Consider the following 24,296-nt stretch of genomic DNA (forward strand, 5'->3'; position numbering starts at 1 on the left):
CAGGTTATTTTCTTGAATCTGCCTGCAATGCAAGAGATCAGGTTCAATCTCTGGGTCGGGAAGATCCCCTAGAGAAGGGAATGACAACCCACTCCAGGGTTCTTGCCTGGAGAATGCTAATGGACAGAGGAGCCTGGAGGGCCACAGTCTGCAGGGCCGCAAAGAGTCAGACACAACTGAGTGACTAACAGTTTCACACTTTCAAACTCAACTTACTTTTCTTCTATGTTCCGGATCTACTGCACAAGCTGAACATCCCCACTTACACGAAGATTAAGTTTAGGCTCTCAAACCCACTCTTTGTTCCCAATGCCTGAATATACTAGTCATTCATTCAACATGTACTTATTGTGCTGAGAAATACACACAGTAGATAACCAACTAAACTTTTCCTATCACTCAGCAGCTCTTGTCTCTTTTTCCAGTTTGAAGTATTACACATAAATATTTATGTATTAGCTTTTTATTTTTTCCTCTTCTCCAATATTAGGCTGATGACAGCTGACTTTCAAACTTTACTATAAGACTCAGGGTAAAAACGTTCCTTGCAATCCACCTATCCACATTTTTCCCTTGTGGGCTTTGATCCCTTCAAAAATAGAGACATCTAGATTGCTTCCATGTCCTGGCTATTATAAACAGTGCTGCAATGAACATTGGGGTACACGGTGTCTCTTTCAATTCTGGTTTCCTCGGTGTGTATGCCCAGAAGTGGGATTGCTGGGTCATAAGGCAGTTCTATTTCCAGTTTTTTAAGGAATCTGCACACTGTTCTCCATAGTGGCTTTGCTACTTTGCATTCCCACCAACAGTGTAGGAGGGTTCCCTTTTCTCCACACCCTCTCCAGCATTTATTGCGCAGGATAAGGATGCTTGGGGCTGGTGCACTGGGATGACCCAGAGAGACGGTATGGGGAGGGAGGAAGGAAGGGGGTTCAGGATTGGGAACACGTGTACATCCGTGGTGGATTCATGTTGATGTATGGCAAAACCAATACAGGATTGTAAAGTAAAATAAAAAAAAGAAAAAAAATAGAGACAATTCAAGTCTCCACTTTCTCTGCCACTGCGGATCCTGTCCCCAAGAGCCTATCATTTAACAATATAAATAGGACAAGAAGTTTGCAGAAGCATGGCTAAGGCAGTTTTTGAGGAAAGATCCTAATTATTCCCCTTCTCCCCCTGCCTTAGAATAAACAGGCTACTCCATCTCTCCAGAACATTTTTTGTCCTAAATGCAAATACCAAAGAATGATATAAAATGATATATTTCTTCATTACTTATTAAAGAAAAACTGAGGTAAAATATTATAAATAATGTCAATAACCTGACAAACCAGATTTTACATCTTTCGCAATTCCAGGATTCTAACACACTGTATCTGGATAAAGAAGATAATCCAAACTGGTTTTTAATCTCCTATCAAAGCATTATTGAACTTAACAACATTCATAATAGCATTTCATACTACAGGCATATCCAGTAAAGACCATTTACCACTTCTAAATTTAGTCAATATATTAGTAACACACAATTCAGACTTTTGTCATATTTCTAATCTATGGGCATGCATGATAGAACAGTTTGTTGACTTTTGATAAAATTCTACTGGTCAACTGTAAGAAAATACTTCTCTGACAATTATCAGCACATTTTCAATGTTTATGAGAGACTATATCTGGTGAAAGGATTAACATATATGATGAGTCCTTTTCTAAAATAAAAAAGGGGTTGAGCTGACAAGAACTTTCTCAGAAATCTCACATTTTCTCCATAACATTGCTGTCTGTCTGCAACTCCTGCTGCTGCTGCTGCCAAGTCGCTTCAGTTGTGTCCGACTCTGTGCGACCCCATGGACGGCAGCCCACCAGGCTCCCCTGTCCCTGGGATTCTCCAGGCAAAAACACTGGAGTGGGTTGTCAGTTCCTTCTCCAATGCATGAAAATGAAAAGTGAAAGTGAAGTTGCTCAGTCGTATCTGACTGTTCGCGACCCCACTGACTGCAGCCCACCAGGCTCCTCCGCCCATGGGAGTTTCCAGGCAAGAGTACTGGAGTGGGTCACCATTGCCTTCTCCAGTCTGCAACTCCAGGAGCAGCAATAAGATAGAACCTGCCTAATTAGTGCAGTACCTCATAACCCAGTACCTTGTGACCTATCAATATCTGATTAAATTTCATCTCAAGAGAAGTACTTACAAGAATAACATTAAAAAAAAATTAAACATATGAAATTCCAACCGGCATGGGTGAAATAAATAACACTACTGCCAAGAATCCGCCTCCAAGGTGGGAGACCTGGGTTTGATCCCTGGGTTGGGACAATCCCTTGGAGGATGGCATAGTAATCCACTCCAGTATTCTTGCCTGGAGAATCCTCACGCACTGTAGCTGACCAGGCTGCATCCATGGGGTCTCAAAGAGTCAGACATGAATGAGCAACCAAGCACAACAATGCCATACAAACTCAACAGCCTTTACATGTGATGATATCACCTTATTTATATCCATCAAAGAGAGAGATGACTTCAGAAACTGTTCAGTGAAAACAGATGGCCAAACATCAGGCATGGTTTGAGTCCAATATTCAAAAAAGATGTGAGTGTATGTAGGAAAGACTATATCTCGGCATTTATAACAGTGGCTTTCTATGAATGGTAGGATTCAGTTCACTTTTCATTTCTGCTTTGTAATTTTCTATAGTATTTGACTCTGTAATTAGCCTATTTCTTTATATTTACAAATAAATGCAAGAGGTGCATTTGTATTTCTGAAAATTAAGCCACTTATTTCCAAGCAGAAAACATAAATCTCCATTTTGATTTTCAAAACACCTTGGGCGTCCTCTTAGAGCATGTATCACATTAAATCAGTTATTTGATTACAGTCATCCCTTGGTATCTGTGGGGGATTGGTTCCAGGACCTGCCAAGGATACCAAAATCCAGTGCACTCAAGTCTCACAGTGGCCTGTACACCTGCAGTTTGTGCATCTGCATATATAGAAAGCCAAAATATTTAGTGAAAAATATCTGCATATCAGTGAACCTGGGCAGTTCAACAGTACATGAACCGTGAATTTTCAGATGTTCAAGCTGGATTTAGAAAAGGCAGAGGAACCAGAGATCAAACTGCCAACATCCATTGGATCATAGAAAAAGCATGAGAGTTCCAGAAAAACATCTGCTTCTGCTTTATTGACTACACCAAAGCCTTTGACTGTGTGGATCACAACAAACTGTGGAAAATTCTGAGAAAGATGGGAATACCAGAACACCTGACCTGCCTCCTGAGAAATCTGTATGCAGGTCAGGAAGCAACAGTTAGAACTGGACATGGAACAACAGACTGGTTCCAAATAGGAAAAGGAGTATGTCAAGCCTGTACATTGCCACCCTACTTACTTAACTTATATGCAGAGTACATCATGAAAAACGCTGGACTAGAGGAAGCACAAGCTGGAATCAAGATTGCCGGGAAAAATATCAATAACCTTAGAAATGCAGATGACACCACACTTATGGCAAAAAGCAAAGAAGAACTAAAGAGCCTCTTGATGAAAGTGAAAGAGGAGAGTGAAAAAGTTGGCTTAAAACTCAACATTCAGAAAACTAAGATCATGGCATCTGGTCCCATCACTTCATGGGAAATAGATGGGGAAACAGTGGCAAACTTTATTTTTTGGGGCTCCAAAATCACTGCAGATGGTGATTGCAGCCATGAAATTAAAAGACACTTACTCCTTGGAAGAAAAGCTATGACCAACCCAGACAGGATGTTAAAAAGCAGAGACATTACTTTGCCAACAAAGGTCTGTCTAGTCAAGGCCATGGTTTTTCCAGTGGTCATGTATGGATGTGAGAGTTGGACTATTAAAAACAAACTGAGTGCCAAAGAATTGATGCTTTTGAACTGTGGTGTTGGAGAAGACTGTTGAGAGTCTCTTAGACTACAAGGAGATCCAACCAGTCCATCCTAAAGGAAATAAGTCCTGAATGTTCATTGGAAGGACTGATGTTGAAGCTGAAACTCCAATACTTCGGCCATGATGCAAAGAACTGACTCATTGGAAAAGACCCTCATGATGGGGAAGATTGAAGGCAGGAGGAGAAGGGGACAACAGAGGATGAGATAGTTGGGTGACATCACCGACTTGATGGACATGAGTTGGAGCAAGCTCTGGGAGTTGGTGGTGGACAGGGAAGCCTGGTGTGCTACAGTCTATGGTGTCGCAAAGGGTCAGCCACAACTGAGAGACTGAACTGGGCAGCTCAAACCTGAACCTGTACTGTTCTAGGGTCAACCTCAGTTAGTCTTCCCGGCCAGCGCTAAGCTCCTCTAAGACCAGTCATTGCTTTTCACCAACACTTCCCTGTGTTTAACTCAGAGCACAGCACGTGGCACATAACAGGTGCTCAGCAGATTCTGACTGCCTATATAGCTTGTCACTTTGATCCACTACCCTCTAGCCTCCACTACCTGGCTCCAGCTGAATCACATTTACCCCTGCCAGATGTCATAAAGTCTTTAAGATAACATGGGACAAAGACTCCAATGTGTATGCATTTACACACTGAAACACACTTTGCGGTAAAAAAAGCTGTCATTTGGCAAAGTTAGCTGAGCCACTACTGGAATCGCTCTTCTGGCCCATGTATGCACAGCAACATGAAAATAATGGAAGCTGAGAGTGCAAGAGAGCTGGGGTAGTGGAAAATATCAGACTTAGTAGTGGAGGGTCAGTATGAGATGGACAATTGGAGAGCCACATCAACTGAATTATAGCAAAGGGCTGGTATCTTTCTGTTGTGCTTCTTTTGTATCCTGCTGAAAACCAGGCAATTTCTAGCCTTCAACATAACAAACAGAACTAAGGTTTACGTTTAGTAGTTTAGGTAGCTAATTCTACAAAATTTTGAAAATTCAGCTAAGTTTCTGCCAGCAACAACCTCCTTACCACTCCTTGGAAATTAGGGGGCTTATTCCTTAACCCCACATCCTACTTTCCAAACTACTGCTAATGCCTGCTAGTGCTCCTGGTCCACACACTCCCTTCCTTCCCGGAGAGGCTCCAGGATATCTCTACAGAAGAAATTAAGGGGAACATTCTGGTTGGAGATGGGAACTAGGGCACTTGGCTTGAAGCCACAGCACAGAGCAAGGATACTGTTTTGACACTGATGGTTTTGGGTTTTACATGGGTAGTTGGGTGGTTAGGAGCATCAAATGGCTGTCCACCTTCACTCCCTAACTTTGCTCCTTAGTGACTGTATCATACTGGGCAATCTACTTAACTTTCTGCACCTCACTTTTCCATCTGTAAAAATGTAAATAACAAGATTACATTCCTAAGATGGTTCCTGGGAGGAGTATGTGGACAAGGTGTTTTTTTAAAAAGTGCCTAGTACATAGTACCTGCCACGTAAATGTTCATTCTTGATAATGTTTACTTAGATTGAAACATATATGTACATATAAAATATTTATATATGTTATATATGTATATATATACACACACATAAATATATATACACATCTTTTACAAATATTTTTGAAAGGAGGAATTCAGGATGATTATCAGAAAAGGAAGCACTGAAAGTCCTTCCAAGCACCCCTCAGCATTGTGCCATTTCCCCCTTTTGCTACACACACAGGACCCTTTTTCAATTCTTCCTGCCTCCTCAGGCCTCCTGCTAATTATCTCAGCTACCAGCAACCATTCTTCCCCTCAGATCACAGCTTGACATCTCTCACCTGATGTCTGCAATTGATTCTGTACATCCCTCTGTCTCTGTCTCAACCAGTGTCAACTCCATCATTGTCTCCCTCTGGTAATCATTTACTAAAGACAAGAAGAGGATTCATGAAACATCTGTTGTGTGTCCCTGTGTGACTTGTAATCGATTCCCACCACTCTTTTTGACCCTGCATAAAAGTGAAAGTATTAGTCACTCAGTTGTGTCTGACTCTTTGAGACCCCTGCCTATAGCCCGCCAGGCTCCTCTGTCCATGGAATTCTCCAAGCAAGAAAACTGGAGTGGGTTGCCATTTCCTTCTCCAAGGGATCTTCCCAATCCAGGGATCAAATCTGGGTCTCCTGTGATGCAGGCAGAGTCTTTACTGCCTGAGTCACCAGGGAGGCCCTAACACTGCATAGCCTCTCAGAAACTTGGAACCTTCCTAGGTTGTATTTCTCTTTGAGATTCTGCATGAAAGGGTCAAATTATTTTACTTTTTCTTCAAGGGTCACACACATAACTTCTAGAGAAAGTAATCATTTCAATTTTAACATGTAAAAAGATATTTTTCTTATACTTATATTTCAGAGCTAGGAGTATTGCTTGCATAGTTGTAAACATGGATGTAAGTATCTTAACCTATATTTTCTAAATCCCAGGTTTACGTAGGGAACACAATTAGGCATCCCTTCTCCCATTAATCCTCAGAGCTAAATTTTAAAATCAACGCATGGTTACGGTCAGGTATGCATAACATCATAGTAGGCAGATCGAACTCTTCACAGATTGAAGGAAATTTTGGCTATAAGCCCAGTGCTAATATTAATGAGAAAGTCAACCCAAGGAGAGTCCAGCAGACCTGGAACAGAAGAATCACAGTGATGAACACTCACAGTGTTACTGTAACTCCTAGCCATGAAAAAGCTGCCCTGGGAAACATATGGTGGTGTCTGGCAGACAAATCCCTTAGTGTCGGGCATACCAGGCATGCCAACTCTGTTTTCTTCGAACACTGGAAGCGTGTAACTCTCCTTTCCGTGATGATGCGACCTCAGCCAAACTTCTGATTTAGGTTCCCAGGGAGTTTTCTACCAACAGTTACAGGATGCACTCCTCAGGCCAAAGCAAGCAGTCTGCACACTTAAAAGTTATACATGTATCTTATTTTCAATTAGTAGTCTGGCAACCCAGTTTATTTTCCAATGGCAGTCAATATTTTCACATCTTAGTTTCTGGATTTCAAAACAGAGAGCCAGACCCTATTTCACTAAATTAATGTAGCTCTGAGAGAAATTTCCATAGAGAATTGATGAGTTACTATGCATCTATATATATTCAAATATTCCTGATGTTTAAGCTGGTTTTAGAAAAGGCAGAGGAACCAGAGATCAAATTGCCAACATCTGATGGATCATCGAAAAAGCAAGAGAGTTCCAGAAAAAATATCTATTTCTGCGTTATTGACTATGCCAAAACCTTTGACTGTGTGGATCACAATAAACTGTGGAAAATTCTGAGAAAGATGGGAATACCAGAATACCTGACCTGCCTCTTGAGAAATCTGTATGCAGGTCAGGAAGCAACAGTTAGAACTGGACATGGAACAACAGACTGGTTCCAAATAGGAAAAGGAGTACGTCAAGGCTATATACTGTCACCCTGCTTACTTAACTTCTATGCAGAGTACATCATGAGAGACGCTGGACTGGAAGAAACACAAGCTGGAATCAAGATTGCCGGGAGAAATATCAATAATCTCAGATATGCAGATGACACCACTCTTATGGCAGAAAGTGAAGAAGAACTAGAGAGCCTCTTGATGAAAGTGAAAGAGGAGAGTGAAAAGGTTGACTTAAAGCTCAACATTCAGAAAACAAAGATCATGGCATCCGGTCCCATCACTTCATGGGAAATAGATGGGGAAACAGTGGAAACAGTGTCAGATTTTATTTTTCTGGGCTCCAAAATCACTGCAGATGGTGATTGGAGCCATGAAATTAAAAGACGCTTACTCCTTGGAAGAAAAGTTATGACCAACCTAGATAGCATATTCAAAAGCAGAGACATTACTTTGACGACCAAAGTCCGTCTAGTCAAGGCTATGGTTTTTCCAGTAGTCATGTATGGATGTGAGAGTTGGACTGTGAAGAAAGCTGAGCACCGAAGAATTGATGCGTTTGAACTGTGGTGTTGGAGAAGACTCTTGAGAGTCCCTTGGACTGCAAGGAGATCCAACCAGCCCATTCTGAAGGAGATCAGCCCTGGGTGTTCTTTGGAAGGAATGATGCTAAAGCTGAAACTCCAGTACTTTGGCCGCCTCATGCAAAGAGTTGACTCATTGGAAAAGACTCTGATGCTGGGAGGGATTGGGGGCAGGAGGAGAAGGGGATGACAGAGGATGAGATAGCTGGATGGCATCACTTACCTGATGGACGTGAGTCTGAGTGAACTCTGGGAGTTGGTGATGGACAGGGAGACCTGGCGTGCTGGGATTCATGGGGTCGCAAAAAGTCAGACACAACTGAGCGACTGAACTGAACTGAACTGATTCCCCAAATTATAGATTAGAAATGTTGGGACATATGGATGATTTACAAAGGTTAATGTGAAAAAGAAGATTCATGATTTCTAAACTGGGTGTAGGGACTTCCCTGGTGGTCTGTGCTTTCCATGGCCAGGGGTGCAGATTTGATTCCTGGTTAGGGAACTGAGATCCCTAGTGCCATGGGGTATGGCCAAAAAGAATAAGAAATAAATAAATAAACCGGGTATAAGTGAAATAAATCATTGACTTGTTTTGCACATCTTAGATTTCCTTTCCATACTTCTTTCTTGCCAATATGTGAGAAGCCCAAATTCTAAGAGGTAGAATGGAAGTACCAAATTGCACATAGTTGTATGAAGGGGTGACAGCGGTGAAACAAGTTAAGAGTTTACTATAAAATCTAACGCGGAACACCTGTTGTAGCCAGAATCAAGGGTATTTTCACATGAAAATATCCAAGAACTATTTCTGTAACATTTGAACTTTTAACAGGGAAAGAATTCTAACAAATTTCAGACATATGAACTCTATAAGATACCCTCACCATTTTAAATTCTCTTTTCAAACAAAAACATTAATTTGCCATTGAATTACCTACTTTGCATTTTTCCATTCATTCGCACAGCATACATTTCTAGAACATCCACTAAATGCTAAGAGCCGCGCTGGACAACTGGACTGGAACCACAAGACACCATCTCTCTGTGAGGAGTTCATTGTGTTTTGGATGGCCCCCCAATCAAAACATTACCTCACATCAAGGCATCTGCTAATTGAGGGACAAACCAAGGACAGGCTCCAGTGTCAGTCTTGTCCTGACTCTGCGAAGCAGGCCACACCACAGCCTGTCTTCAGATAAGATAATTATATCTGTGTTTTTAAAGGATAATTATATCCTTTCCTGCTTCTTATTCATCTTCTATTTCCCCAACCTCATCTCCTTTCCCCCCCGCCTCCACACCTCTTCTTTCTCCCCCTCCTCTGTCCTCTTCCCTCCCACCTCCTTTTTTTCTTTGGCACTCAATTTTTGTTTTGAGGATTCAACTCCAACACACATGTCTGCCAGGTGGTATAATTCTTTTTTAAAAAAACAATATGGGTTTGTTTATTGGCTCTGCTGGGTCTTTGTTGCTGTGTGCGGGCTTCTCTAATTGTAAGACAGCTCAGGCTCTGCATGAGCTTCTCACTGAGGTGGCTTCTTTTGCTGCTGAGCACGGACTCCAGGCATATGCGCTCAGTAGTTGCAGCCCACTGGTTCTAGAGTGCAGGATCAGTGATTGTGGCACACGGCTTAAGGGATGCTTCACAGCATATGGGAAATTCCCAGAACAGGGATCAAACTGGTACCACCTGGATTACAACATGTATTCCTAACCCCTGAACCACCCGAGAAACCACCGGGGTATAATTCTTTTAAAAAACATGTGTCCTTAATATCTCCTAGGGGTTTGAAGGGGTTCACAAGCTTTCCAGAAACTGTTTAATTTTTAAATCTTAATGATAATTTTATTTTCATCAGGATATAAAAGTAAACATTTTATAGAAATAATTCAACCCTGAAATACTTTTTCATTTATTTTTACAGAATATATTTCAGCTTCAATTTTTTTCTAATTGAAATACTTAGCACCTAGTAGGGATGAAAAATATATTCTAAGGCATCCATAAAAATAAGCCCTTCAGAAACACAACTCTAAACAAATGATGCTATGCTCTGCCTAAAGAAACTGCTTACTTAACTAAAACAAATGCACACAGTTAAACTGCAGAAACTCATCTTTAATCTGAGGCTATCTATGTTGCCAGTACAAACTGAAGACAAGGATGAGATAGGCTCTTAAGGAAACAGAAAAGATTACCAGATTTTTCTGACATTCACATACTGAATACTGTGAATTTATATAGTATCACTTATCCAGCTTTTAATCCACAGAAAAAAATCCAAAGTTTAATAAAATGCCATCAAATTCATCCATGCTAGTACTGCTCTTCATTGCCATAAAAGTTGTTGATTATTTGCCAGAAAAATATCTTCATGCTTTTTAAAAACCACAAACAGCTTTTAAATGAAGTATAAGTCAAAGATTATTCTGAATGTCAGCTATTTAGAGATATGAATCTTTTTTAAAAAGTTTCTTTTTAAGTTCTATTTAGTTTAATTTGGGTAGATCTATTGAAATAGAAGGCCTAAATGAAAGTATTGATGAGAAAATGTCTATCCCACCCTTAGAGCCACCTTATAGCTTATGAGACCTGAAACTGGGAATATGACAGCAGAGAGGAACATTGAAAGTCTATTTTATTCCCATCCTTCTCTTCTCCTAAGTGTGAGAGAAAGAACGGCACTGGATGTTATTGGAATTCAGTGGCAGGCTTGAACCCTTCCCAGAGTTCCCAGATCCCCTGGTGCTGAAAGTGTCAAACCTTTAATTCTAGGTTACTTCCTTCACCCTAATATAGGACAACAATCTCTTGAAAACAGATTTTTAAGTTCTCTCCCTCTTTGAGTTCTGACTGCAGAACTTATAAAATATTGTTTCATGATATATGTATATTTGAATTTAAAGTTAGGAAGTCATTCACTTACCATGGTAAATTAGTTACAGACATTGCAGCAATTTCTGGAGGAGTCTTGTGGCACAGTCTTCTCTTGGTTTCAAAGTAGGGAATGAGTAGGTCAAGTAGACAAGACCGTCAGGAATTTTAGCTTTGCTACCACAATGATGCACAAACCACTTATTTACTCACACTTTGGGAAAACCTGAAAAGAAAAGGAAGAAAACAGTATCTTTAGTACCTAGTTCAAATGTTAAGACACTCATAAACCAAAGAAAATTAAACCAAGTTTATGATAAACTGAATGCTTTTTCTGGAAAATAAAGTGAGTGAAAGATTAATAAACTGTCAATTCTCTGAAGCAAAAAATACAGAGGGAACAGACTGTATTTTAGAGGCACTGAACTTTTTTCCCACTAGGGTCAATCAATTATGTGGTCCAAATCAATTTTATACACTTGTGATAAAAAAGATCAAGATATTGATTAGCTCATAGCAGATACTGAAAAAAGCGTTCCTTGGGACAAATTGTTGTTATATGCAAAGTTTTAATAAAAAATCATTCATTACTACATCTGAACAAATAAGAATTTATACTGAGTAACACATGGGAGGTAACCAGCATGTTTTTAGGTAACAAACATTTCCACACATTTTTTGGAGCATTTACTCTGTACAGTGTTCTATGATTTTGAACCAAAATTTTCTTAGGGTACGATTAACTTCATGGTACTACACTAGGCTCTTTCATTAGGTCAGGTCATAAATCTGTTAACAAACATTCATTGAACATATACTATGTATGTTCAGGCTATCCTAGGTAGAGCTCTGGAATAAAGACAAATGGCACATGAATAAAACATCGTCTCTGCCATCAAAATATTTAATATAAAAAAGATAATTATAATAAAATAGGGCAAGAAAAATTTCCACAGAGTGTATGGGAATACAGAAGAGGGGCTTCTAGCCTACTATTAAGAGATTTTTGGAAAGATATCTAAGGAAAATATGTCCCATACTAATACCATCAAATATCATTGCAAGCTTCAAAAAAAAAAAAAAATTAAAGTGACAGAATAGACAGAGTTTATCCCTTTCTCATAGAAACCAATCTTGAGTTTTAAGAAGGCCAAGGCGGATATGCCAACTTCATGGACACCAGGTATACAGGCTCCTTTTTTGTTTCACCATTCTCAACAGATGGTTCCCCATCATGCTCTAACTGGCTGCTGACTCTAGGGAGAGTGTCTGGGTCCAGCTGGCAGAAAAGAGGAAGAGGGAAAGAAGGATGCATCCCAAGATTTACACATGAAATTTCCACTTGCATTTCATTGGCTGGAATGTAGTCACATGACCATTCCTAGTCTAAGGGAGACTAGAAAATGCAGCCATTATTCTAGACAATCCTCTGTTTAGTCACAAATCAAGGTGTCTATGAAAAAGCAAGTGGGGTGGGGGGAGTGGGCCTTGAGAGAAAATTAGCACTGTCTGCCATCATGTTTGAGATTCTGTGATCTTTACCCCCAATATTTTATGATGTATGCCAAAGCCTTTGACTGTGTGGATCACAATGAACTGTGGAAAATTCTGAAAGAGGTGGGAATACCAGACCATCTGACCTGCCTCTTGAGAAACCTGAATATGGGTCAGGAAGCAACAGTTAGAACTGAACATGGAACAACAGACTGGTTCTAAATAGGAAAAGGAGTATGTCAAGGCTGTATATTGTCACTCTGCTTACTTAACTTATATGCAGAGTACATCATGAGAAACGCTGGGCTGGAGGAAGCACAAGCTGGAATCAAGATTGCTGGGAGAAATATCAATAACCTCAGATATGCAGATGACACCACCCTTATGGCAGAAAGTGAAGAGGAACTGTTAAAAAGCCTCTTGATGAAAGTGAAAGAGGAGAGTGAAAAAGCTGGCTTAAAGCTCAACATTCAGAAAATGAAGATCATGGCATACAGTCCCATAACTTCATGGGAAATAGATGGGGAACAGTGGAAATAGTGGCTGACTTTATTTTGGGGGGCTCCAAAATCATTGTGGATGGTGATTGCAGCCATGAAATTAAAAGATGCTTACTCCTTGGAAGGAAAGTTATGACCAACCTAGACAGCATATGGAAAAGCAGAGACATTACTTTGCCAACAAAGGTCTGTCTAGTCAAGGCTATGGTTTTTCCTGCGGTCATGTATGGATGTGAGAGTTGCATTACAAAGAAAGCTGAGTGCCGAAGATTTGATGCTTTTGAAACAGTGGTGTTAAAGAAGACTCTTGAGAGTCCCTTGGACTGTAAGGAGATCCAACCAGTCCATCCTAAAGGAGATCAGTCCTGGATGTTCATTGGAAGGACTGATGTTGAAGCTGAAACTCCAATACTTTGGCCACCTGATGCAAAGAGCTGACTCATTTGAAAAGACCCTGAGGCTGTGAAAGATTGAGGCAGGAGGAGAAGGGGATGATGGAGGATGAGATAGTTGGAGGCATCACCAACACAATGGACATGGGTTTGGGTGGACTCCAGGAACTGGTGATGGACAGGGAAGCCTGGCGTGCTGAGGTTCATGGGGTCGCAAAGAGTCGGACAATACTGAGAGACTGAACTGAACTGCAAAGTGGCAAAAATGGGACAGAGGGGAAGTGGAAATGATCTATGTTCATGGGTAATTTTACATATAATTTTAAATATCAAGCTTCCTCAGTTTTCTTAAATCATTCATAGAACCAATAAAATGTTTTCTGTGCCCTACTATTTACCAAGCCTTAACTAAGGACACAAAGATTAATAAAATACAGTCTTTGCTCAGAAAGAGTTCACTGTCTAACAGAGAAACCATCATATAAAAAATAAAATAAAATACACTCTAAAAATTGCTCTGTATGTTCAAAGGCATACAAGGAGCTATAGCGGAATAGAGAAAGTACCATAATTCTAACATTCTAATTGTAAGAGATTTTGACTGCCAGTGGAGTAAGCAGCTAGAAAGTCTATATCCTAAATCATCTTGCATGCCAAGAAGCTTTCAAGTACATCCTGCCCATGGTTAATTGTTAAAATATATGGGGGCTTATATGGGTCGCAAAAAGTCGGACACGACTGAGTGACTGAACTGAACTGAACTGAACTATGTTTACTAAGGATATAAGAACTTGACATTCTCCTTCTCAAACTGGCAACTGAAAACGCTCATAATTTATATTCACTGAGTCTTATGAAGGATTAGGTTATTGCCCCTCTCCTCTCCCCCGAAAATGCATGTAATACTGTTTGACACAATTCATCCTTCTAGCAATTCTTAATTCTATCTTTAGAGAAATGTAATATATCTGGAGTTATTATTTTAATACATAACTAAATTATGCTTACTGAATTATACTTTGAGGTTTTGCCAAGAGTTTGCATGGAGGGACATCATTAAAGAAAATAATGAGTAAACAAGCAAAAATTAGGCCTGTGAAATCAGCTATTAGGTTCAGTGAAATATTAGTCAGCACAAAAATACTGCCCTTGTAAGCATTCAGTGGAAAAATGTGTCAGGTCTCAACACCAGGAAAACTACTGTTCCAAATTTCTGGTTTCTGTCAATATGGTTTGCTTGATCTCTATTCAATAATGCAGAGAAATAGAGGAAACCAAGAGAATGGTTAAGATTAGAAATCTCTTCAAGAAACTTGGAGATAAAAAGGGAACATTTTATGCAAGGATGGGCAAGATAAAGGACAGAAATAGTAAGGATTTAACAGAAGCAAAAGAGATTAAAGAAGAAGTGACAAGAATACACATTGGAACTATACAAGAAGGTCTTAATGACCCAGATAACCACGATAGCAAGGTCACTCACCTAGAACCAGATATTCTGTAGTGTGAAGTGAAGTGGGCCTTAGGAAGCATCACTACAAACAAAGCTAGCAGAGGTGATAGAATTCCAGCTGAGCTATTTCAAATCCCAAAGGATAATGCTGCCAAAGTGCTGCACTAAAAATGTCAGAAAACTTGGAAAACTCAGTGGCCACAGGATTGGCAAAGTTAGTTGTCATTCCAATCCCAAAGAAGGGAAATGCCAAAGAATGTTCAAACTACTGTACGATTGCTCTTGTTTCACATGCTAGTAAAATGATGCTCAAGATCCTTCAAGATAGGCTGTAGCAGTACCTGAATCAAGAACTCCCAGATGTACAAGGTGGGTTTCAAAGAGGCAGAGGAACTGGAGATCAAATTGCCAATATCCTTTGGATCATAGAAAAAGCCAGAGAGTTCTAGAAAAACATCAACTTCTGCTTCACTGACTATGCTAAATCTCTGTGTGGATCAAAACAAACTGTGAAAAATTCTTCAAGAGATGAGAGTATCAGACTACTTTACCTGTCTCCTGAGAAATCTATATACAAGTAAAGAAGCAACAGGAACCAGACATGGAACAATAGACTGGTTCCAAATCAGGAAAGGAGTACGTCAAGGCTGTATATTGTTATCCTGCTTACTTAACTTATTTGCAGAGTACATCATGCGAAATGCCAGGCTGGATGAATCACAAGGTGGAATTAAGATTGCAGGGGAAAATATCAACAATCTCAGATATGCAGATGATAACACTAATCACAGAAATTGAAGCAAAATTAAATACCCTCTTAGGAGGGTGAAAAGGACAATGAAAAAGCTGGCTTAAAACTCAACATTCAAAAACTTAAGATCATGGCATGCAATCCCATCATGGCAAATAGACGGGGAAAAAGTGGAAGCAGTGACAGATTTTATTTTCTTGGTCTCTAAAATCACTGCAGACGGTGACTGCAGGCAACTAAAAGACACTTGCTTCTTGGAAGGAAAGCTATGAAAAACCTAGATAGCATATTAAAAAACAGAGACATCACTTTGCCCATAAAAGTCTGTATAGTCAAAGCTATTTTTTTTTCCTGGCTTCCCTCACAGCTCAGTTGTTAAATTATCTGCTTGCAATGCAGGAGACCTGGGTTCAATGCCTGGGTCAGGAAGACCCCCTGGAGAAGGAAATGGCAACCCACTCCAGTATTCTTGCCTAGAGAATCCCATGGACAGAGGAACCTGGCAGGCTAGAGTTCATGGGATCACAAGAGCCAGACACAACTTAGGGACTAAATCACCACGCTTTTTTTCCGTAGTCACGTATGGATGTGAGAGTTAGACCAGAAAGAAAGCTGAGTGCCATAGAATTGATGCTTTCAAACTGTAGTGCTGGAGAAGACTCATGAGAGTCCTCTGGACTGCAAGGAAATTAAACCAGTGAATCCTAAAGGAAATCAACCCTGAATATTTATTGGAAGAACTGATGTTCTAATATTTTGGCTACCTGATGCAGAGAGCTGACTCATTGGAAAAGACCCTGATGCTGGGAAAGGTTGAAAGCAAAAGGAGAATGGAACGGCAGAGGATGAGATGGTTAGATAGCATCACCAACGCAATGGATCTGAATTTGAGCAAACTCTGGGAGATAGTGGAAGACAGAGAAGCCTAGCATGGTATGGTTCATGGGATCTCAAAGAGTTGGACGTGACTTAATGACTGAACAAAATCAACAACTCAACAACACATGGAATTATTGCAACTTATGCTTATTTCCTTGCTTTAACTTATGGGAAGCTCTGAAGCAAATTTATGACATGTCTTTAAGAACTATATAAGACCTTGGGCCTTGAGGTCTGCTTTTTTTATACCAATCCATTTTTCCATTTTTGCCAACTTTAATTTTTAACCCATCTTGATACACACACACATACACACACTATATTTATGTAAATACATATAAAACCATTCTTAAGTCTGTTTTAGAGTGAGAAAAGACCACAGTTCCAGAGTTGTTTGCTTCTACCAAATGAAGAAATAACATGTAAAGAAATTAGATCCAGTATCTTAGATCAAGTCAAACAAAACTGTTCCTTTTGTAGATCAAATATCAGTGTGTGTGATCCAACTTAACATAAGTGAAGAGTCAACCACTACAGCCTTCAGCTTGACTAAACCTTAGACATGCTTCTTTTTGACTGTAGGTCCCTGACCTCCCCTTTCTTAGAAAAACTACCAATGTAAATTCATTCTCTGCCTCTTTGAAATGTAAATCTTCTTCCAGTTTCTGGCCAGTTTTACAACCAAGGAAGGCCCTTCTTAAGTACCTAAGAACCAACCCTTTGAAATGTAACTCTAAAAGGAGATATTGCTCCACTCCCCATTCTCAGTGGGAGGACAGAAGTCTAACTTCCATAAACACCAATCAACAAAGATGCCTGATCACAATGGCCTACCTCCCCAACACCTCCACTACTTTTCTGCTAGCTTGCCCACAGCACATAAAAACCTTCCTGCCTTTTGTTTCAGCAGAGGTGAGCTCCATCTCTCTCCTCTACTTAAAGAACGCAAGAAGGAAAGTGAAGTCGCTCAGTCATGTCCGACTCTTTGTGACCCCGTGGACTGTAGCCTATGAGGCTCTTCCATCCATGGGATTCTCTAGGCAAGAATACGGGAATGGGTTGCCATTTCCTTCTCCAGGGGATCTTCCTGTCCCAAGGATCGAACCTGGGTCTCCTGCATTGCAGGCAGATGTTTTACCCTCAAGCTACCAGGGAAGCCCCTCCTCTATTGAAACAGTCTTGATTTAAGTCATTCTTGCCAGTTGAACTCTGGTTCAATTTTTCTTTGAGAGAGTCTTGTTTTTAGTCCTTAGAGTTCAGAAAAATTTCCTAAGGTGCTGGCAATATTGTTAGAAACTGCATTCTTTTCTTAATCTACTTTACTTGCAAGCACTAATAACTTGGGTTTCAATAAGTTTATATTAAGTTTAAGTTTATATTAAATGTGGATTTCTAAAAAAAAAAAAAACACTAGAGAATTCCATTTTAATGTAGACTGCATACAAATAAAATATTTGAACAAAAAAGTCATAGTGATCATTGATAATTGAGGCTTCCCAGGTGGTGATAGTGGAAAAGAATCTGCCTGCAAAGCAGGAGGCCCAGGTTCGATCCCTGGATCAGGAAGATCCCCTAGAGAGGGGAATTGCTACCCACTCCAGCATTCTTGCCTGGAGAATCCTATGGACAGAGGAGTCTGGAGGGCTACAGTCCATAGAGTCGCAAAGAGTTGGATATGACTGAAATGACTTAGTATGCATTCATAATTACTGTGATATTAGTTTTGGTATTTATGTCATCTTTCATTTTTATTTGCATCTTATAACTAAATGACTTATTTCTTCAAGGACATACACCTTGAGGCACTCAATAAAATTTACTGAGTTGAAAAACCCACGCACGAAAAGCCCTTTATGTTTACATTTCTATGAAGCAGAGTTTTTCAGAGGTCTTGAGAGTGGGCTTGTTATTCTTTTAAATGACATTTAAATGATTCATTGTTTATCAATACAACCTTTTCAGAAAAAAATTTCTTTATGATCTTTAGGCAAGTTTAAATTTTCCATTTACTGTGATGATTCACAATCTTTATACTAATCCCAATATCAGTCTCCACACTGAAGTATGAATTTATAGCTTTTGGCCAAAATTCTAGCATTACTAAGAGCCACATTCTGCCCCTTTGTCACAAGGAAAAGAGAATATATCTTCATGGTTATATAAATGTTTCAAAATACATGGAGTAATTTGACTTTCCCTGAATGCCAAGCCAGGACTTATAAGTACAGGCACAATTGTTCTCTTTAGGTTAAACTTTTAGCACAATGTTAAGGAAAATGGTGTGTGAATTTAATAATAGACCCCTCACTTGGCACAGTCAATAAAAATGTGAATAACACCTGTAAAAAAAACAGTGGATTATTGGGATTATACTTTACCAAAATAATTATTTTAATAGTTTTATTCACGAGTACCATTCTAGGCAATGCCAAAGAATGCTCAAACTACCGCACAATTGCACTCATCTCACACGCTAGTTGGAGAAGGCATGGCAATCCACTCTGGCACTCTTGCCTGGAAAACCCCATGGACGGAGAGGCCTGGTAGGCTGCAGTCCATGAGGTCGCTAAGAGTCGGACCCAACTGAGAGACTTCACTTTCACTTTTCACTTTCATGCATTGGAGAAAGAAATGGCAACCCACTCCAGTGTTCTTGCCTGGAGAATCCCAGGGACAGGGGAGCCTGGTGGGCTGCTGTCTATGGGGTTGCACAGAGTCGGACATGAATGAAGCGACTTAGCAGCAGCAGCACACGCTAGTAAAATAATTCTCAAAATTCTCCAAGCCAGGCTTCAGCAATACGTGAACTGTTAACTTCCAGATGTTCAAGCTCATTTTAGAAAAGGCAGAGGAACCAGAGATCAAATTGCCAACATCCTCTGGATCATGGAAAAAGCAAGAGAGTTCCAGAAAAACATCTATTTCTGCTTTATTGACTATGCCAAAGCCTTTGAATGTGTGGATCACAATAAACTGTGGAAAATTCTTCAAGAGATAGGAATAACAGAACACCTGACCTGCATCTTGAGAAACCTGTATGCAAGTCAGGAAGCAACAGTTAGAACTGGACATGGAACAACAGACTGGTTCCAAATAGGAAAAGGAGTAAGTCAAGGCTGTATATTGTCACCCTGCTTATTTAACTTTTATGCAGAGTACATCATGAGAAATGCTGGGCTGGAGGAAGCAAAAGCTGGAATCAAGATTGCCAGGAGAAATATCAATAACCTCAGATGTGCAGATGACACCACACTAATGGTAGAAAGCAAAGAAGAACTAAAGAGCCTCCTGATGAAAGTGAAAGAGGAGGGTGAAAAAGTTGGCTTTAAACTCAACATTCAGAAAACAAAGATCATGGCATATGGTTCCAACACTTAGATAGAGAAACAGTGGCAACAGTAGCTGACTTTATTTTTCTGGGCTCCAAAATCACTGCAGATGGTGATTGCAGCCATGAAATTAAAAGGTGCTTACTCCTTGGAAGAAAAGTTATGACCAACCTAGACAGGATGTTAAAAAGCAGAGACATTACTTTGTCAACACAGGTCCATCTAGTCAAAGCTATGGTTTTTCCAGTAGTCATGAGTGGATGTGAGAGTTGGACTATAAAGAAAGCTGAGTGCTGAAGACTTGATGCTTTTGAACTGTGGTGTTGGAGAAGACTCTTGAGAGTCCCTTGGACTGCAATGAGATCCAACCAGTCCTTCCTATAGGAGATCAGTCCTGGGTGTTCACTGGAAGGACTGATGTTGAAGCTGAAACTCCAATACTTTGGCTACCTGATGCGAAGAGCTGACTCATTTGAAAAGACCCTGATGCTGAAAAAGACTGAAGGCAGGAGGAGAAGTGGACGACAGAGAATGAGATCGTTGGATGGCATCACCAACTCAATGGACCTGGGTTTAGGTGAACTCCAGGAATTGATGATGCACAGGGAGGTATGTGCTGCGGTTCATGGGGTTGCCAAGAGTCGGACATGACTGAGCGACTGAACTGAACTGAACTGAACATTCCAGACTTCAAAATCTAGCTGAAAGGAATATGGTATTTTCATATCCTCATTTAGTTGAAACTATTTTGCCATTTAGTTATAAGCATAAAAGAATTTCTGTAAAGTGATCTGACTTAAACAAAAGAAGTATTTTCACAACCTAGTGCATACATAAACAGATGCTTTTGTATCTTTGAGGTGTTAAAATTCCATGAATATCGGCTTAAGGAACCTACCATACAATAAAAGTATGTTTTTACATACACTATACTTAAGATAATAAACATATAAAAATACTTGGAATAGGAAAGGTAGATGATTAAGGGTTTTTGACCACAAACCCTATTGAGTGATACTAAACATTAGAGGATAATTTCAAACCGGGTGAGACCATTGGATTTTGTTTAAATGACGTACAAGTGATGAGGTACACATATATTCTAACTCCACTAAAATCATTTTAAGAAATAATAGGCATAAAGAGAAGAATAAAAGGCATTAAGTATGGAAAGATCATTTTTATGCCAAAGATTCAAAACAAATATTAGCAAATTGTCAAGAAGATATTTGAATATTTTGAGTTTTACAGAGGGGCTTCTTTTTTATTATTAAGTAAGTATTAGTCGCTCAGTTGTGCCTGACTCTTTGCGACCCCATGGACTGCAGCCCTCCAGGCTCCTCTGTCCATGAGATTTTCCAGGCAAGGATACTGGATTGGGTTGCCATTTCCTTCTCCAGGGGATCTTGCCAACCCAAGGATCAAACCCAGGTCTCCTGCACTGCAGGCAGATTGTTTACTGACTGAGCTACAAGGGAAGCCCATTTTTAAATTATTACATCAAATCAAAGGCCTTTTCTTGCTTTCTGGTGCCCCTACAAACTAACACTGATATTCAAACCTAGATAGATTCCCTACTCTGGTTGATCTTGTTTCCTTACAATTCTCATTCCAGAGCCCTGACTATACTACAAAGTTCTGATTCTTCTCCATGGCCTGACATTTTCTTCCCCCTCTAACTGCAATGTATCCAAATTCTTCAAGGATCAATACAAAGTTCAGATGCCATGAACTCCTGTCTTATAGTTTCGGGTATCTCTGATCTCCCCTCTTTCTGAATTCATCTACATCTAATTAGCAATCAAAATACAATGAGCATTAAAAGGTATACATAACCTTTTCATGTACATATTATTTTTATTTGCCTAAATAAACTATAAGTTTGCAAAGGTCAGGAATTGTCTTTTATGTCCAAAAGTATCACATATTCTCCAGATGTTAATAAACTAATGAAAAAAATGTAGTATCTTGGCAGCAATATGATTTGAACAAGTGAAAAATAATGGTTCAAATATTAACTTCTTTTTTTTTATTCTCATACTTGTATTATTAAAATTTTAGGACCTCCAAGACTTCAGGAGACTATAAGTCAATCTTTGCCCTTAAAAGGATATTCTATGGATTTCTATCTATACCAAACTCTCTCTCTCTCCCTATCTACTATATACAAGTACCCTATATGAAACTTTTTTCCTGTACCTTGCTTTTTCACATATGTACATAATTATATGTACATACTTTTTTGCACCTTGGTTTTTCACACATGTATTTCCTTATCCGGAGTAGGCAATGGCACCCCACTCCAGTACTTTTGCCTGGAAAATCCCATGGACGGAAGAGCCTGGTAGGCTGCAGTCCATGGGGTCGCGAACAGTCGGACACGACTGAGCGACTTCACTTTCACTTTTCACTCTCATGCACTGGAGAAGGAAATGGCAACCCACTCCAGTGTTCTTGCCTGGAGAATCCCAGGGACGGGGGAGCCTGGTGGGCTGCCATCTATGGGGTCGAACAGAGTCGGACACAACTGAAGTGACTTTAGCATAGCATAGCATTTCCTTATCAATTCACATACAGAGATGACTCATTGTCTTTAAGGATTATAAAGCATTTCACTGAATGGGTTTACTCTATTAGCCTGTCTCATAGTGAAGAAGATTCAGTTTACATCTGATATTCTGCAATTACAAACTCTGCAGTATATACCTATGTATCTATAGATGTAGATTACAATGCAGATGTTGTTTGTGGCTAGTAAGGTTTGGAAGTAAGGTTTCTGGGTCAAATCTATGCATATTTTTACTTTGAAAGATATAGGCAAATTGCCTTTCATAGAAGCTACACCAATTTGCCCTCCTACAGGCAGAGTATAAGCTTAATCTTTCTGACTTTACTGCTTCTGAGAGTACCAACAAATGTGGTAGGTTTTATAGATACACTTCTTGAAGTGTATACATTGTTCAAATCAGACGTACTACTGTTCTACATACCCAATTAATCCCTAAGCCTGGTTGATTCTACTTTTGAGATCTTTGGAACAAGTCCACTCTGCCTGTTTCTTTATTTTTAAAATAGGAGTGTTAATTGTCCTCTTAGCAAAAGATAATGGTGAGAATTAAAATAATAATGCATAAAGCCACCTCGAGGTGGCTTTGGTGGCAGAGGCTGGGGAGGCTTTGGAGGGCGAGGAGGCTTCCAAGGAGGCAGAGGAGGAGGAGGAGACCACAACCCACAAGGAAAGAAGACGAAGTTTGAATAGTTTCTTCTATCCCTGTCTCTCCCTCTTCCATTTGAAAGAAAGGACTCTGGGGTTTTCACTCTGTTACCTGATCAATGACAGAGCCTTCTGAGGACATTCTAAGATAGTATACAGCCCTGTGGTCTACTTGGAAATCCATATAGATAACATTTCAAGGGAGATAACCCTGTTGGTGTTGACTGGATATTCGTATAAACTTTTTAAAGAGATGAGTGATAGAGCTAACCCTTATATGTAACTTTTGAATTTATATTGTTTCTTCCCATGTACAAAACAATTTTTTTCCTACGGGGGAAAAATAATGCATAAAAGGACTTAATATTGACTGGCACATAGTAAGAGTTTAAAAACATGACAATGGAAATGATGATGACGATAATAATGATAACAGTAAGGAGACACTGATGATAACAGATGTCTGCCCCAGTACCTTTTAATTACTCTACTTTGCCCTCACAGTAAAGCCCAAAGTCCTTGGTACGGTTTATAAGACTTGAACTGATCTGCTTAACATAGATAGTGTTTCTTCCAAATTTTCCTAACCCTCAGGTGCAGCTCCCTCATAAGACTGTGTTCTTAAGCTACAATAACTTTTGGAAACAACAGTTTACCTCCTTTCAGTTCAGTTCAGTCGCTCAGTCGTGTCCGACTCTTTGTGACCCCATGAATTGCAGCACGCCAGGCCGCCCCATCCATCACCAACTCCCGGAGTTCACTCAGACTCAAGCCCATAGAGTCCGTGATGCCACCCAGCCATCTCACCCTCTGTCGTCCCCTTCTCCTCCTGCCCCCAATCCCTCCCAGCATCAGAGTCTTTTCCAATGAGTCAACTTTTTGCATGAGGTGGCCAAAGTATTGGAGTTTCAGCTTTAGCATCATTCCTTCCAAAGAAATCCCAGGGTTGATCTCCTTCAGAATGGACTGGTTGGATCTCCTTGAAGTCCAAGGGACTCTCAAGAGTCTTCTCCAACACCACAGTTCAAAAGCATCAATTCTTCGGCGCTCAGCCTTCTTCACAGTCCAACTCTCACATCCATACATGACCACTGGAAAAACCATAGTCTTGACTAGATGGACCTTAGTCGGCAAAGTAATGTCTCTGCTTTTGAATATACTATCTAGGTTGGTCATAACTTTTCTTCCAAGGGGTAAGCATCTTTTAATTTCATGGCTGTGGTCACCATCTGCAGTGATATTGGAGCCCAAAAAAATAAAGTCTGACACTGTTTCCACTGTTTCCCTACCTATTTCCCATGAAGTGATGGGATCGGATGCCATGATCTTCATTTTCTGAATGTTGAGCTTTAAGCCAGCTTTTTCACTCTCCTCCTTTACTTTCATCAAGAGGCTTTTTAGTTCCTCTTCACTTTCTGCCATAAGAGTGGTGTCATCTGCATATCTGAGGTTATTGATATTTCTCCCG

The 24,296-nt window shown here is 40.0% G+C and overlaps 1 protein-coding gene across 3 annotated transcripts in view; it reads right to left on the bottom strand.

Annotated features, from left to right (window-relative positions):
- Window positions 1–24,296, bottom strand: part of OXR1 (oxidation resistance 1) — a 518,198-nt gene that overhangs the window by 411,419 nt on the left and 82,483 nt on the right. For all 3 annotated transcript variants that reach the window (XM_027973101.3, XM_042254392.2, XM_004011791.6), the window contains one exon: window positions 10,869–11,042. In XM_027973101.3, the coding sequence (XP_027828902.2) occupies window positions 10,869–10,891 (23 nt within the window). In that variant the 5' untranslated portion in view covers window positions 10,892–11,042. The remainder of the gene's footprint in view (window positions 1–10,868; window positions 11,043–24,296) is intronic.

This window comes from Ovis aries, chromosome 9 (genome assembly GCF_016772045.2).
Source record: "Ovis aries strain OAR_USU_Benz2616 breed Rambouillet chromosome 9, ARS-UI_Ramb_v3.0, whole genome shotgun sequence".
Lineage (NCBI taxonomy): Eukaryota > Metazoa > Chordata > Mammalia > Artiodactyla > Bovidae > Ovis > Ovis aries.